Source organism: Carassius gibelio, chromosome B18 (genome assembly GCF_023724105.1).
Source record: "Carassius gibelio isolate Cgi1373 ecotype wild population from Czech Republic chromosome B18, carGib1.2-hapl.c, whole genome shotgun sequence".
NCBI classification, from domain to species: domain Eukaryota; kingdom Metazoa; phylum Chordata; class Actinopteri; order Cypriniformes; family Cyprinidae; genus Carassius; species Carassius gibelio.
Window position 1 is genome coordinate 9,089,074 of NC_068413.1, and position 17,300 is coordinate 9,106,373.

Consider the following 17,300-nt stretch of genomic DNA (forward strand, 5'->3'; position numbering starts at 1 on the left):
CTGTCAATTCTTCTTTTAACAATGAGTGACTATTTCACTCCAGTATCTATGTTGCATCATAAAACCCTATTTTTAACATGTCGATGTGATTATGTCACTGGTCTTACACTCACCGGTCCATCCTGGCAAACAGCGACAGAATCCGCTCACAGGGTCGCATCCATCAGCGTGGTTACAGTCACAATGCTCGCGACACTCCAGTCCATATGTGCCATCCTGAATAACCACACACACAAACCATCTCGCTAAGCTTAAACTGCTCTGTCATGACAAATATTTATAAATCAAACGGCCAGTCTTGCTAGCCTCTGGCAGAGAAACAATGGAACTGGTCCCAGGAAGATACTCACAGGACAGGGCTGCTGGCAGCGTTCCCCTCTCCAGCCTGAGGTACAGGTACATGAGCCGTCCATTGGGTCACAAGCCGCACCATTGGCACACAAACAAGTCTGGTTACAGCCCAATCCCCAAGTCCCGCTGGAGCACAGGATTGAGCAGTCTACACCCTGCCAACCTGTAAAGCAAAGGGAGACGGCACAGACATTCATTAATTTATTTGTCTACTTCACCATTGGTTCCTTCAGTCGTTTATTTGCTAAAATCCAAGTATTTAACAATCTCTTTTTGAGTTCTAGCCAAAGCTTCTCCAGTTTTATTATAACAGTGTTCAATTAATAGAGCGGGAAGAGGGGGAAGTGAGGTCACGTCTTAACAGAAGCCAGAGGATTCTTGTCTCCCTCGGCTCACGTCAAGGAGTTGAATATATGCATGGTTTGAGGTCAACATAAGAGCAGAGTGGGATAGGCAGAGAGGTTGTGTAGCACACTTGGGGTTCTGCATTATGAATGGGATGAGGATTTTAAACGGACTGTCTCTAATGAGCTTCCTTCCAAACTGGAGAGACCTGAACGAATACTCTGCTGGTGCAGGCCTTTAAGGACGAGTCCATGTTTATGCAACAATAAAGGCCATCCCGCAGGTACGGTTAGCTGCGGTCAGCCAAACGATGAGCACTCACAGGGCTCTTGTGGATTCACGCTGCATTTTTTATGCTATTACAGGCTAAAAATGCCATATGTGCATTAACGTGCTAAGTGGTTATATATCCTTTGAAAGTGACCTGGAGCGACTTTGGATCCTTTGATACTGAAACACCAGTTTTTCTGTAATGACAGAAATGGATATATACAGAACAGATGGGGATGTTATTTACTTTTTTTTTCTTAATGTCTGATGTCCGGAAAGTGCTTTTGGAGTATAACCGGCTTGTCAGGCATTCCTAATTTTTATTTATAGACAGGGTTAATTCTCTAAACATTGACATCACTGTTTTAAAAGGGAATTCGAAAATGATGAATTAGTCCCAGAGTAATCGAACGTAAAGATTACGACTTTTCCTTAGCATTTGATTTCATGTATTGATTGTTTATTGATTAATTTGTACAGGTCAAGCTATAATCTTGTTATTAGGCTGGTTGTAAACCAAAAGTCTCTCATGGCTCTCTCTCTATTCATGTCTATAAGAAAAATGAGGGAATAAGGATTAAAGGAAGAAGTAGAGACCATTATGCTGTACCTTCTTTACAGATGCAGGAGCCGTCGATTGGTGAGCAGGATGCCTGGTTGTGGCAGTGGCAGGTGGAAGTGCAGTTAGTACCGTATAGTCCAAGTGGGCAGGTATGGGAACAGTCGTCGCCCTGAAAAACACACAGAGATGAACTGTTCAAGAAATGTATATTATACAAATTTTGCCCTGGCAAATACCTACAACAATATATAAACTGCACAGTAATGTGTGGAACCACCCAGAACATTTTAGCACGTGTTAGGGAGTAACTCGCATGTAAAGGCATTTCGTTATTAAATTAATAAAACAAGGTTACACTTGATTTTTAAGGCCGTGTTCTTGTTACAGAGTAATTATACATTTAGGTACTGAGTAATATTAATTAACTACATGTACTTACTATATGGTTGGGTTAAGATTACAGTTACTTCCATGTAATTATGCATGATTAATTGTAATTATAGTAGTAAGTATATGTAACATTTAACAAGTTCATCTTATAAAGTTTTACCCAAAATAAATGTAAGTGTAATCATTCACTGTGTGATGTGTAATTAAATTACAATTACTTACAAAGGGGGTTACACCTGAATTTTTTCACACATACAGATTTAATTTATTGCTTTCCCAAATTGAGATACCATTGTTTCAGGAGTTTAGGACACATTATTTTTTTATTTCCTGTTTGGATTTATGTATATGATTTATTTCAAGGTGAAGGTTATTATTTTTTTTTTAAATAGGAAAACTTGTAATCTATAACTTTAAATTTCCAAAGTAACCTTCTCAACACTGATTTTAGCCTATAGAACAGCAATGTGATAAAACCACTCAGAACGCTCCAGCAGCCGTATAATAACCACCTAGAACTTTTTAACAACTACATAGCAACACCCTGGCAACCACTCACAATAGCCACTCACACTTTATCTAGCAAAGGATGTGCTAAAACTACCCCAAAAATCTTAGCAAGCATAAAAAAATGGCGAAAACCACCCAGAACATTTTAGCAACTGCATAGTAACACCCTTGCAACCACCCACAACAGCCACATTAGAAACCACCCAAACCACCCGACAACCTACAACAATATGCAAAACCTCCCAGAATATTTTAACCACAACATAGCAACACCCTGGCAACCACTAACAACATCCTAGCACCATAAGAGTGAGTTCTGCTCAGATAGGCACACATTTCTTTCAGAAAATCTAAGTTTTTGTTATCACAATTTTTCTCCACTTACTTATGTAATTTTATACTCTAACATGAGCACTGTGCTGTGAAGTGTGACTCCAAATCCCATCTGAGGATTAAGCGAAACCTCAACTGAAAATTTCCTGCAAAACATTCTCTGCATCAGAATTTGATAGAGTTCAAATGAGTAGAGAGGTGGAGAACACATTTGTACAGCAGCAAACCTAAAGTCCGTGTGTAGCTAGTCTCCTTGTTGCAGTCACACAGAGTGTGGCAGCGGACGCTCAGAGCTAAAGGCTTGCTTTCCCCAGCCGCATTAATGAGCTGACAGCCCCTGGCCCTTGGCACCTCCGTCCATCCCCCAGAAATGTATTGCTGATGACTGACAGACACTGTGTTCTTAAGCCGTTCCTCAGCCAAACAACACCAGCACAATCTCTGTGCTTTACCAGGCTCAGCAGGGGAGTCGTCTGTATCCCAGCGCTGGCCATCACCGGTGTCTTTTTGCCTCATCCCTGTCTCTGACTGACAGCTGACAAAATGATTTAGACTCCCAATTAGTGGGGTAATGGCAGTGTGCTGTGCGCCTCCTGCCTCTGTCTCCCCGGTGCCGGGGATGGAGCAGCAAAGGACCCGCTCTCTCATTATCATCTGGAACTAGGTCTGAGTGGAAAGCAGGATAAGATATGCCACAGGACGCCATGGGCACTGAGCAGGACCGACTCACGCTCGCTCACTTGCTCTCTCTCTCTCTCTATTTTTTGTTTCTCCACGCTCTCTCCTTCTTTCAATCTGTCATCATTTATCTCGCTCGCTCGCTTTGATACAATCATCTCCAATATTTTCTCTTACTCCCACTCTTTTCTTTCTTGTATGCTCTCTTTCTTTTTCATTCTCACTCTCCCACATTCCCCCTATTGTATTCCCCATTTCAAATATTCTACCTCTCCATCTGCTTCGCTCGTCCATCCACTCCCCACATGAAAAGCTTACATCTGTGGATTAATTTTTCATCAATCTACGTGCAGTTATCTTTGTTCCACTCAAAAGTGACAGCAAGCAGACTGCTAACAATGGCAGTTCTGTACTACGGAAAAAAGACTTAAAACTATCGGTGCAGGCAGCCGAATATGGGGCGAGAAAGTTAGTTTGTTCGACTTTTCAGCAGACCTGCAATTTACTGGTGAATGGGTTGGAGGAGGTAAAAGAGTCTCTGGCTCACAAATGACCACAGGGATTTAGCGAGACCCGTGAATGCTCCAGATTACACTGACACAGGCCTGAGAGCACTCATTCAACTGGGTGACTAAACTCCTCTAAAAGCAGGCTAAAGTCAGACTTATGTTTAGAAGTTAAATATTCTTAAATATTTGCTTTATAATAAAATCAACTAAAATAATTGGCATATTCAAAAAGCTATCAAGCTTTAAAAGGTACATTTTATATTCAGCGAGGTCCAAAAATCTGAGAACACATTAAACATCTTGGATACAGTATTTTTTAAATATTAAAATGATGATTTTTAGGATACAAATAATTAATATTATATAAAATAATATTTTGATTACTATTGATAAGCAAATTTATTTGAAAAACAAGACAGTTTTGTTTCCATTCAAGTACAAAATTCTATGAGGATAATTCTCAGATCATGCTGGAAATCAGTGAATATTCTTAAATATTCACTTTATAATAAAATTAACAAATCATTAGAACCTTCACCAAGCTGGAAATGTTTTCAAGCTTCGAATGGCATATTTTCATATTCAGTGAGGTCCAAAAATCTGAGAGCACACTGAAAAGCTGGGATACAGTATTTTTAGGATATACATATAAGAAAACAATTTTATTCATCATTATATATGATGATATTCTAATTAATATTGATAAACACATTTATAACACTGATCATTTGAGATTATTGTGGAAAAAGTCAATTTTGTTTCAATTGAAGCACAAACAGTTAATATTCTTAAACATTCACTTTGTAATAAAATTAACACATATCAGTGTTCATTCAAAGAGCTAAAACGGTCTTGAAGCTTTGAAATCTACATTTTCATATTAATTTTCAGAGGTAAAAAAAAAGAAAAAAAGCAAATCTGTGATTCAGTATTTTTTCATACCTCTAAAAATAATCTTTTTAGGTTAAAACAACAAAAACAAAAATAAAAAGAAACAAATAGTCAAATTAATTCTAAATAAGCAAATTAATTTCACTGATCATTTGAGCTACTTTGTACAAAAGGTCAGATGTTTTTGTGTCCACAGAAAAAAACAACATGCTTTTTGGATAATATTTAGATCATGCTGGAAAAAACATACAGTAACAGAACATTTGGTGACACTTTAGTATAAGGGACCAATTCTCACTATTAACATGTTGCTTATTAGCATGCCTATTATTAACATATTGGCGGTTTATTAGTACTTATATATCACAAATTCTGAATGACCATATTCTACATCCTTAATCCTACCAAATACATAAACTTAACAACTACTTTACTAACTATTAATAAGCAGCAAATTAGGAGTTTATTGAGGCAAAAGTCATAGTTAATGGTTTGTTAATAATGAAAATTTAAGTGTGAACATTTTCTTTTTTCAGTTAAAATCTGCAGTGAAGTAGTTATGATGATAATAAAATATTTGTATAATTTAGAAAATGCTAAATTAGCATTCATTCAGTAGTAGTCATTCATACAATATCTACAAGTGTCGGTAATGAATGTTATTTTAAAGCATTAAAATTCCTACTAATGCATCTGTGCATTCTAGTGAAGTGTCATGAAAGTACACATGAACATGGCATGTGTGCTTTCAACGTGGTACTACCAGCATCTCTCCACCTGTGCTCTCTTGTACCAGCAGCACAAGCCTATATATGTTCCTTTCCCACCCCTATAAATATGATTCTCTCAGAACTCAGACGAGAGTTTTGGTGGCCATTACCCCTCTTATTTTCCACCAGACTGCGGTCAAATTGTTAACCTTTGTTCTTCTATAGGTCCAAATGAAAAAGCTGGTCTGAAAATGGAGCTTTGTGTCCCAATTCCATTGCATCTCGGTCAGACTCCTTGGCCAAAGCTCCTCGAGCAGGGTTTAATAGAACTGGCAGCAGGCTCCCCAAATCCAACACAAAAAGCAGGTGGTGAAAATTAAGATCCAGTCTGTGCCTCCGCCTGCTAGTTCAAATCGCTGTAGTAGCTCTGCCACAGGACACTGCAACAGTAACAGCCAAGGCAGGAGTTGGCTACAGCCTCTGGTGCTGAGTTTGTCTTAATTATTACTGCCGTTCTAGTCTTTACCTGCGGCACTGTCTTAATTTTATCTGCTTTGCAATATTTCCACTGTTTCTGAATGCAGCGGGAGTGAAATCAGTTCAGTGGCGGGGAAGATAATTGAAACTGTAGCTTTCCATCTTACTCATAACTTTAAGTGACGCTACAAAAATTTTACAAAGTTAACAAAAAGTGGCTAGCTACATTTAAGCTGCACTACCATTTAAAAGACTGGTAGTATTCTTCTGTTTTATGCTCACAAAATGTGCAATGATCTGATGAAAAATACAGTTTTCTGTTGTAATACAGTATATTTTAAAATGTAATTTATTCTAGTAATGACAGTGCATCCTTGATGAATGAAAGTCTTAAATAAATAAATATAAATGAGTGAAATAAAACTCTTACTCACCCCATACTTTTTAAACATGCAATATCTTAAAAAAAACAACATATAATATAGTCCTTACTTTTTAAACATGCAATATCTTAAAAAAAACAACATATAATATTATCCATATAAGTAAAAGACATACAAATACATTGAAAACAAACAGAAAAATGATTACTAAATATTTTACTTTGGCTGAACAACATGAAAGTGAGATTAATTTCTGGTAGAACTTGTAACTATATAATTTCAAAGTTGATAGTGCTACTTTTAGTTTTAGTTACTCCCAAAGCTACTAGCCCTAAAGGAAAGTACATTTGCTTCTGAGGATGAACAAGATGAACAGGGCTGTAAGCAATACCATGACGCATTCAGTGAAGCAAAAGAACGAGTTATCCATCTATTTTAACATCTCTCTAAAATAAATTCAGATTACTGATATGATCATCTCTCTATCGGTCTTTCTCATGCTCTCTCCTTGTATCTTATCTTTCATTTTAGCATCCCCTTTGTTCATCAGAGAACACGAAGCAGGGTAGATTGTGTGCCATGTGCAACCAACTGGATAACAAAACGATTTGTTATTTATACCATATTGAGTCTTGCCTAGAAATCACAATCTATTTTGAAGTCCTTGTATCTAGCGCTTCTTTCTGTGTTTGGGAAGGTCTTTGTGTTAGGTATAAACCTGCTGTGTAATAAGACACAAGCATTGCGAACGTACCATTGCGGAGACTCTCACCTTGTTCCCAGACTCCCTGCAGGAGGTGATGTGTTTATGTGTGTGTGTGAGACCACTATAGAGATCATTTTCAAAGCAATAAACTGTATTCGCTGACACTTCTGCTTTAAGTATCAGGACACAAACACTTTTCAAAGAACGATCAAGGGAAGTGCTGACTAGAAATGTTTTCTGAAAGATGCTTCCATTTTTCCCTGAAAAAAAATCCACAATCATAAACCTTTATTATGTAATTATGAGTTTTGCCACCCTCATTTGTCATATCTATGGCCCTGTTTAGGCTTGGTATTTTCCATTTTGGGTCATCCAGTCACAAGTGGTGAGCCAAGACACATTGCTGTTTGTATCTGTGTCCTTATACCTGATATTGTAAACAAAATCACATGTGTGCTAAGGTCGTCCATTCATTAGACAGAAATTCTCAGATCTTCTCAGATACAGATCTTTTGTATTGAAAATGAAATGGATTCCGTCTTTTCCACAATGTCGAGAAATCACAGGGCCCTACTAATGTCGCAAATGAATATGATAAGCTAACTGTGAGAGTAAAAGACAGGGACATTGTTTATTGACTTTAGCATTTAGCATTGTTTATTGACTTTAGCATCTCCAACTAGGTGACAACGCAGAATTAATTGACCATTCAATAGACTCAAGCGACCACCGCAAAAGATACTAACTTTTCAATCTGCTACGTTACTCACTGTAATGACAAACTATGCTGGCTTAAGAAATGTGGTTGACCGATTTTATGTTCTGATGCATGAGTTTTGGGACATGGCACGGCTGGTATAAACACAAGCGTTGACTGAGTGGCCGTAAAGCTGTAAGTCGCTGCAGACGTGTGCCGTGATGTGCAGATCAATTCTAACACCACTGAACTTGCTGTTAAAAATTAACAATCCATTCATCATATCATCATGCAAAACTTAGAATTATAATCATTGTATTGTAATGATTGGGTGCGGGGATCAGCATGGCTCTCTAAATCAGAGAAAAATATAGCTGCAGGTGGAGACTGTTCTAGTACAACCCCAAAACAAAATCAAGACTTTGTAAAAGAGCGTAATACGACCCCTTTAAAGCATATCACAATGTTAGTTTAAAAATCCAATCATTTGTGAAGAGAGTGGAATCTGAAGCATGCTTCAGGAAATCAGTGGAAATAAATATAAATACGCTTTTAGTGATATGTCAGTGAATGTTTAAATAGATTTGAATTATTCTTAGAATAGAATATTTTTTTTATTTAAATTTGTAATTTTAAATAAACTAGTAAATAAATTTAATTACTCTTTTACAAGGGAATTCACTTATATGTCTATGTCTATATGTCTAAAGTCTATTTTGTGATTTAATTTTGCCACAATAAAACAGAAAAAAAGAAAGAAAAATTAAATAGAATAATAAATAACTGCAAATAAAAATAAATAATATAAATATAAAATTATAATAAACCATAATTTTTAAATTTTAACTTAACCAGAAACCACTTTTCTGTGCAAGTACTTGTGTGATAAATTCATTTAACGAATCAGTATTTAAATTAATTAATTTGATTAAGAAGTTATGATTTGAAGGTTATGAAAGTTACTGATAAAATGATATATGTACAAAAACAATAAAATCCAACAGATATTGTAAAGCCATATTTGACCCTGGACAACAAAACCAGTCATAAAGGCCTTTTTTTAAATGATACACCATCTGAAAGCTGAATATATACAGTATAGTATATAATATAGTATACTAATCATTTTTGGCGTAAAAGTAAAATCTATAATATTGACCCATACAATGTATTGCTGGCTATTGCTAAAGATATACCCGTGCTACCTATGACTAGTTTTGTGGTCCAGGGTCACATATGTAGTCGACAATTAAAATCCTTTTTTCTTGGTGCAGTGCTTCATAGACAGGTTGGTAGGTGGTCTGTAATGGTTGTCTAGGACGTATTGGTGTTTACTCTACAAATGAGAGGTTAATGGCAGGTGTATAGGGGGCCTATATGTCAGGGGGCATATGAAAAAAGACCATCCTTTAGTTCAGAACATTAACAACTATAATCATCAATGCTTAGCAGTCAATTTCATGTGACAATTTTTCAGCATGGCAGGATTTAGCAGTATTTAATGAATGTAGACAATGATAAATGATAAACATGGACTCACTGTGTAGCCTGGGGCACAGATACAGGCCCCAGTGAGACTGTGGCAGTCTGCTCCATTAGCACACTGGCACGGCACTCTACATCCTTCCCCATAGTAACCCGGGGGACAGGTCTCATTGCAGTATAGACCCGTCCATCCTGCTGTACACAAGCATTCACCTGTCAGGGGGTGGCAGCTGAAAAAGAGAAAGACAGATCGACATTTAGGTACAAATATGCCTAAAGATACATTGTGTATACGACATCCAAACAGAAACACTTTGGTTTCCAGCACAAGGTGGACAAATCTGAGGACTAAAACCATTTGAATTCATCCATCCTGGTGTCTGTGAGCTCCACTCAGATAAATGGGGTGTCCTTTCTCTCCTTCATGTAGTAATGAGCCCCAGTGTCTTAGGGCCTAATCTACCCATACCAGGCATTAACATTGCATTAGCCAGGAACGCGGCTAAGAAATAATGAATGAAGCACAGGTCACGATAAAGAGCAAGTGCTATGCTACTGTTGAAAGGTGTTCACATTTTTTTTGACTTGCAAGTCAAATGAAGTCAAATGGACTTGACTCACCCATGGCTCCGGAGGTTAACTTGTGGAAAGTTGACTAAAAAAGTAATGATTGTAGGACTGAAAGAGTGGACTCCACAAAGATGTATTGTTTGAATGAAATAATTGTTTGAGGAAATTATGATGTAATCAGCACTGTAATTTAGTATAATATATTTAATCATGTCTTCCTAGTGTTATACCTTTGCACTATATATATATATATATATATATATATATATATATATATATATATATATATATATATATATATATATATATATATATATATATATATATAACAACTTTTTAAAAATGCATGTAAAATGACAAATGACAAAACGGAAACAAAACAAAATGAACAGCAATACATATATATGAAATTAATTTGATTAACAAGAATATAATGTAATTAATTCAAATATATTTTTTCTCAGTTGACAGTCCTAGAAACAATGCATCCATACATATACTGGTTTACAAATTTTAGACAAATATAGAATTAATTTTCTTTGCAGGGAAACAAAGCGCATTGTAGGGATGCACTGATATTAGAATAATTCAATTACTGCAAAATTCTTACTGACATTTCATGTTATGGACAATATTAAAATTCTTTACTATCTTGTCTAAATCAAAAATAAATAAATAAATACAGCACTGAAAACTAAAAATGTTTTAAATGCTACAAATTAATTTAAGCATTACAGTATTTTAGAACACAACATGGATATTTGTTTTAGGATTTGCTAAAGATTACATTTAAGAGTATTAAAAACTAGATCCTTCATTTTAAGTGAGCATTAATTAACAAAGGTAACAATAGATAACAAAGGTGATCTAACTGTAAAAATAGGGCTTATGAGCATGCAAAATAAAAAAAAAAAATCTATATTGGCCAAAATCATTAAATAACAATAATAAAAAAAAACTGTTATATCAGCTGATAACCATTATGGTACTAATATGCATTCCTAGTCCATTGATTCTCTTCATTTCCAAGGTTATCATTCTAGTGTGGTCTACTGATGTGTGATAGCGTGTCTCACCTGAGTGTGTTGGTGGCGTTACAGGGGCAGTATTTGTCACAGATGAGACCATAGAGGCCTGGTGGACAGAATCTTTCCTGGCAGTGAGGCCCTTTGAATCCTGTATCACACAAACACGCTCCGTTGATGTGGTAACACTTGGCCCCATTCTGACAGTCACAGTGGAGGGCACACTGGGGTCCATATGTGCCGACCGGACACTCTTCCTGGCACCTGGGAACAGTGAGGGAAGAAAACCCCAAAGCAACGTTACATTATTTGTTACTCAGATGGCTCAGTAAGAAAAAGGAGCCTGTCAGAATAACACAAGCAGAATTAGTAGACTACTAAATCATTGTAATCTAAGGGTCAAGGGTCAAAGTCTTGGGCATCTTCTTTGGTACCTCAGGTTCATCAGCCCTTGGCTTCGCCTGGGGTGACAGCAAACTAAGCAGTCATTTATTACCGTGAATACAATTAGACCCCGGCTCATTCTCTCTGTTGAATAGTAAAGTGACTTAAGGAACAACGACTTCCACAAGATCTTCAATATACATTCCTGGCAGAACATCAATCTTGAGTGTCCAAAGAAGCCATTAGGAGATAGATAAATAGCTCAATTAAATTATAAAACGGACTAGGTATGTTTCATGTTGAAATTACACCAGCGTCCTTTGTATCAGGAGAGACGGGTGTGAGAAGGACTTTCGGGAAGGGAGGAGGGGGAACTAACGCAATCTGAGATTATTCCTGCTGGACTAATTCACCTGTCACAGACCAAATGAATGAGGGCAATTTTGTTAAATATTAGAGGATAAGAAGTGTCTGTCCTGAAAGTGTTTTCATTCTGCAGACAATCACTTTACTGCGCTAATAAACCCTAAGCTGCTGCAGAAGACACTGGGAAATAAAGGCACTGAGCAATTTCAATTGGATCCTAATAAAACTCCATTACTGGTAATTAATGGACAGAAACTTAACAAACCAGTGCAGATCTCGGAGTGGGATCAGTGGACACAGGGAATGTAAACACAGAGCAGTAAAAAAAAAAAAAAAAAAAAAAAGCAATTAATAAATTATTCAGCAACCAAATTTTGCAGGCTTGTTAACAAACTGCTTTTGTGGTAGTTTTTTTTAAAGGCACAGAGGAATAACAGATATTAGATCTGATGGAACTGGGTATTTATTTTACCTGTGGCCACTGTATCCTGCCATACACTGGCACTGTCCTGTAATGTGGTCACACAGTCCTCCGTTGCGGCAGGAGCATTCCTTGCTGCAGTTGATCCCGTACTTGCCGAACGGACATGGCTGGGCACACACAGACCCCTGTACAGAAAGAGGGCAGAGAAAATTTGGGAATCAAATGATAGTCATTCACGACCATTAAAACAGCACTTATTTATATAGGAAAAATGTATTTACTAACTTTTAAATAGCATTTCTCATAAAGGGAATAAGGGAATAAAGGATTTTAGGTGAATATACAGTATATATAATCGGTGTAATTAATCTATAGAATTAAAGATGAAAGAATTATGCAGAAACACAAAATTTGGCCCTTTAAAAAGGCCATATTTAATATATCTGTAGCCACTTATGTTATACTGATGAAAGTGCATGATCGCTATCTAATCCAGTCTTTGCTGCTGTACCTTTAACACCTCTAAGCAAGGGTCCTTAATCATTGAATAGGAACTGAATCACTGCATTTCTATCTAAACAGCTAATATGATAATATACAGTACACAGTTGAGGCCTAAATGACCCATTTTTGCAGTTTAGTTTTAATAAACGATGAACTGAAGATGGAGCATTGCTTTGTGAATATTAGAGTACTGTATGTCTACATACTGTATCACGTTGAACTCTTTTCAGAAGAGAAAGGAAACTTGTGTTTTTGATATGTCCTCTTTACGAGTATGAGATGATGCAAAAGGAGCAATAATGAGACTTTACACAATTTGCTTCCAAATATTAACTTCAGCTGCTCTGCGAGACTCAGATCAGTGTCATTTCTTCCCCACTTAGCTTTTGCATGTATCTACAGTATTGTTCAAAATAATAGCAGTACAATGTGACTAACCAGAATAATCAAGGTTTTTAGTATATTTTTTATTGCTACGTGGCAAACAAGTTACCAGTAGGTTCAGTAGATTGTCAGAAAACAAACAAGACCCAGCATTCATGATATGCACGCTCTTAAGGCTGTGCAATTGGGCAATTAGTTGAAAGGGGTGTGTTCAAAAAAATAGCAGTGTCTACCTTTGACTGTACAAACTCAAAACTATTTTGTACAAACATTTTTTTTTTCTGGGATTTAGCAATCCTGTGAATCACTAAACTAATATTTAGTTGTATGACCACAGTTTTTTAAAACTGCTTGACATCTGTGTGGCATGGAGTCAACCAACTTGTGGCACCTCTCAGCTGTTATTCCACTCCATGATTCTTTAACAACATTCCACAATTCATTCACATTTCTTGGTTTTGCTTCAGAAACAGCATTTTTGATATCACCCCACAAGTTCTCAATTGGATTAAGGTCTGGAGATTGGGCTGGCCACTCCATAACATTAATTTTGTTGGTTTGGAACCAAGACTTTGCCCGTTTACTAGTGTGTTTTGGGTCATTGTCTTGTTGAAACAACCATTTCAAGGGCATGTCCTCTTCAGCATAGGGCAACATGACCTCTTCAAGTATTTTAACATATGCAAACTGATCCATGATCCCTGGTATGCGATAAATAGGCCCAACACCATAGTAGGAGAAACATGCCCATATCATGATGCTTGCACCTCCATGCTTCACTGTCTTCACTGTGTACTGTGGCTTGAATTCAGAGTTTGGGGGACATCTCACAAACTGCCTGTGGCCCTTGGACCCAAAAAGAACAATTTTACTCTTTACTCTTTTTACTAAAATGTTCCTCCATTTCTCTTTAGGCCAGTTGATGTGTTCTTTGGCAAATTGTAACCTCTTCTGCACATGCCTTTTTTTTAACAGAGGGACTTTGCGGGGGATTCTTGAAAATAGATTAGCTTCACACAGACGTCTTCTAACTGTCACAGTACTTACAGGTAACTCCAGACTGTCTTTGATCATCCTGGAGGTGATCATTGGCTGAGCCTTTGCCATTCTGGTTATTCTTCTATCCATTTTGATGGTTGTCTTCCGTTTTCTTCCACGTCTCTCTGGTTTTGCTCTCCATTTTAAGGCATTGGAGATCATTTTAGCTGAACAGCCTATCATTTTTTGCACCTCTTTATAGGTTTTCCCCTCTCTAATCAACTTTTTAATCAAAGTACGCTGTTCTTCTGAACAATGTCTTGAACGACCCATTTTCCTCAGCTTTCAAATGCATGTTCAACAAGTGTTGGCTTCATCCTTAAATAGGGGCCACCTGATTCACACCTGTTTCTTCACAAAATTGATGACCTCAGTGATTGAATGCCACACTGCTATTTTTTTGAACACACCCCTTTCAACTAATTCAACTAATTGCCCAATTGCACAGCCTTAAGAGCGTGCATATCATGAATGCTGGGTCTCATTTGTTTTCTGAGAATCCACTGAACCTACTGGTAACTTGTTTGCCACATAGCAATAAAAAAATATACGAAAAACCTTGATTATTCTGGTTAGTCACATTGTACTGCTATTATTTTGAACAATACTGTACATTCAGATTCTCCTCCACCCTTCCTTCATTTACCTCTTAAACTCTTTCCCCTTTCCCTCCATTCACTTAACCCTCCCTTTCTCCTTCTAATTACTCTCTCTTTTCCTTCCTTATTTCCTTTTAAGCATGACTCACCTCCTCCATCGCTTCAGTATCTTGCCCTTTTACTCTCCTTCACTTTCTGCCCCTCATTCCTTATCGTCTGTCTCCTCATCTTTATTCCTCTCTGTCTTTTATTCTCTCGGTCACTTTCCCTTTGTCCCCCACTTCTCCACCCTGTGTGCAGCTTCTTACCGTCCATCCAGCAGGGCAGGAGCATTCTCCAGTGATGTGATGGCAGGTTCCTCCGTTCTGACAGGGGCAGCGCTGCTCGCACTGTGGCCCATGACTTCCAGAGGGACATCGCTCTCCACAGCTGCCGAACCACAAGAGCAAACACTTGAAACTCAGGCAGTCATTGCAAAGGATTGCAACATAAAACACAAGAACGTTCAAAGACTTTAGAACAAATGCTTAAAAAAAAAGCAAACTCACAAGAACTTCACAGTGTTTTCACCATGCTAACAATGAATATAGACAAAGAGTGAGTATATAGTATGTAGATTAGTATGGGAGACTGGGGCTATCGATACAATCGATATTTTAAGGATATTACATTTTTCTCCCCCATTAAAAAGAGATAGACTTCTGTTCAAAGTTTGGGTGGCACTTAATAGTCTATTAATATGCACACACACAAAAAAAAAAACATAAAATTCACATTTTATGATGATCTAAAAAAAAATATTCCAGTCTTCAGTGTCACATGATCCTTCAGAAATCATTTTAATAAGCCAGTTTGCTTAATTTAGAATCATTCCTTGTTATTATTAAAGATATTAAATAAATATTTACTGTCTTTTTTGATCCATTTAATATATCTTTGGCAAAATGAAAGTATGTATTTGTATTCAAAGAACTAAAATCGTACTGACCCCGAACCTTTTCTGAACAGAAGTGTATATTTGAAGGATATGTTTTCTATTTTCTTTCATATTTCACATAGCACAAAACATTATGGGTTTTAATTTAGCTGAAAAAACTGACGGCAGGTTCTCATTGTGGTAAAACAAAAGGTCACAAAAGCTGAATCTGGATCCTTGGCAAAGATGGTGTAAAGGTTGAATAGCTTTTTTGTAGTCAAGAGGTGTGTGTTTATACAGAAATTGTCTTTCAAAAAGAAACCTACCCTTTTCACCAGTGTTACAACTTGCCCTTGTCTCCTCTATATGAGGAATATATTTCAGCAAAGATATATTAACCTTCATAACTCTATATTGCAAACTGGTTTTATCCCTGGTACTCACATGGGACCCATGTAGCCTGGTGCACAAATGCATTCCCCCGTCTCGTGGTGGCAGGTGGCACCATTGAGGCATTGACACTGCAGCTGGCAGCCCTTGCCATAGTATCCAGGCTCACATTGATCTTCACAGCGCCATCCTTGGTAGCCGTCTGTGCAGACACAGGCTCCTGTGATGGGGTTACACAGGGCCCCATTCTTGCACTGACAGCGGTTGCTACAGTGGGGCCCCCAGTGGCCGCTTTCACAACCTGAAACACAGAGAAGAAGAAAGAACACATTTTTACTCAGGCTGGGGATGGAAACTCATGCTTATCAGTACAACTCGGTTGTAACACATTCCAAACGGTTACCTGTAATCCTGGAATTGCCAAAACACAAGATTTGTGAAGTCATGGGATTTTATTATGGAACGTGTGCAAGTTTGTACAGTGTTTTGTCAATACAAGTGAATCCCACTGTGAGTGGGGATTAGCTAAAGCATAGATTATTTACATCCCCTCATATATTCTTTTTTAATTATAAACAAGCTAATACCATGCGGAAAGCAAACGCTATCAATAAAATGAAACTGCAAGGAACTAATCTTGCAAACGCACCTTAAGTGGCCCAGAGATGCTATAAAACACTGACACAGTCATTCTTGTGTTAACACAGTATTAACTAGCATAAACAGGGCCATAACCACCATAGACATCAGTTTCAGATTTTTTTGTTTACACCCCGACTCTAAGAGCACTTTTGGTTTCCCTCGCCACACAATCTAAAAATCAGTGTTAACTATTAACTCATGCTAACTTAGTGGATTTTTCTGCATCATCACAACTGTTCAAATGTTTGTTTAAAAAAAAATATATATATATATTTTATTCAGCAAGGATGCAATAAATTGATCAAAAGTGACAGTTAAGACATTTCAAATGTTACAAAATATGTGACCCTGGAGCACAAAATCAGTCTGAAGTAGCATGGGTATATTTGCAGCAATAACCAACAATACAGTGTATTGGTCAAAATTATTGATTTTTCTTTTATGCCAAGCAAGCATCTTTAGGATTTTAAGTAAAGATCATGTTCCATGAAGATACTTGGTTAATTTCCTGTAAATATAGTTTATTAAATTAGTAATATGCACTGCTAAGAACTTCATTTGGACAACTTTAAAGGTGATTTTCTCAATATTTAGATTTTTATGCACCCAGATTCAAGATTTCAAATAGTTGTATCAATAGTTGTAATCACCAAATATTGTCCTATCCTAACAAACCATACATCAATGGAAAGCTTATTTATTTTGGACTGTTCAAAAAATGACCCTTATGATATGGTTTTGTGGTCCAGGGTCACATATTT

At 37.1% G+C, this 17,300-nt stretch overlaps 1 protein-coding gene across 1 annotated transcript in view; it reads right to left on the bottom strand.

Annotated features, from left to right (window-relative positions):
• Positions 1 to 17,300, bottom strand: part of megf11 (multiple EGF-like-domains 11) — a 103,235-nt gene that overhangs the window by 24,480 nt on the left and 61,455 nt on the right. Inside the window, exons 7-14 of the mRNA XM_052582094.1 lie at positions 15,952 to 16,198; positions 14,900 to 15,020; positions 12,115 to 12,251; positions 10,944 to 11,156; positions 9,353 to 9,527; positions 1,577 to 1,697; positions 351 to 514; positions 114 to 216 (exon numbers count right to left, since the gene is read on the bottom strand). Of these exons, the coding sequence (XP_052438054.1) occupies positions 114 to 216; positions 351 to 514; positions 1,577 to 1,697; positions 9,353 to 9,527; positions 10,944 to 11,156; positions 12,115 to 12,251; positions 14,900 to 15,020; positions 15,952 to 16,198 (1,281 nt within the window). The remainder of the gene's footprint in view (positions 1 to 113; positions 217 to 350; positions 515 to 1,576; positions 1,698 to 9,352; positions 9,528 to 10,943; positions 11,157 to 12,114; positions 12,252 to 14,899; positions 15,021 to 15,951; positions 16,199 to 17,300) is intronic.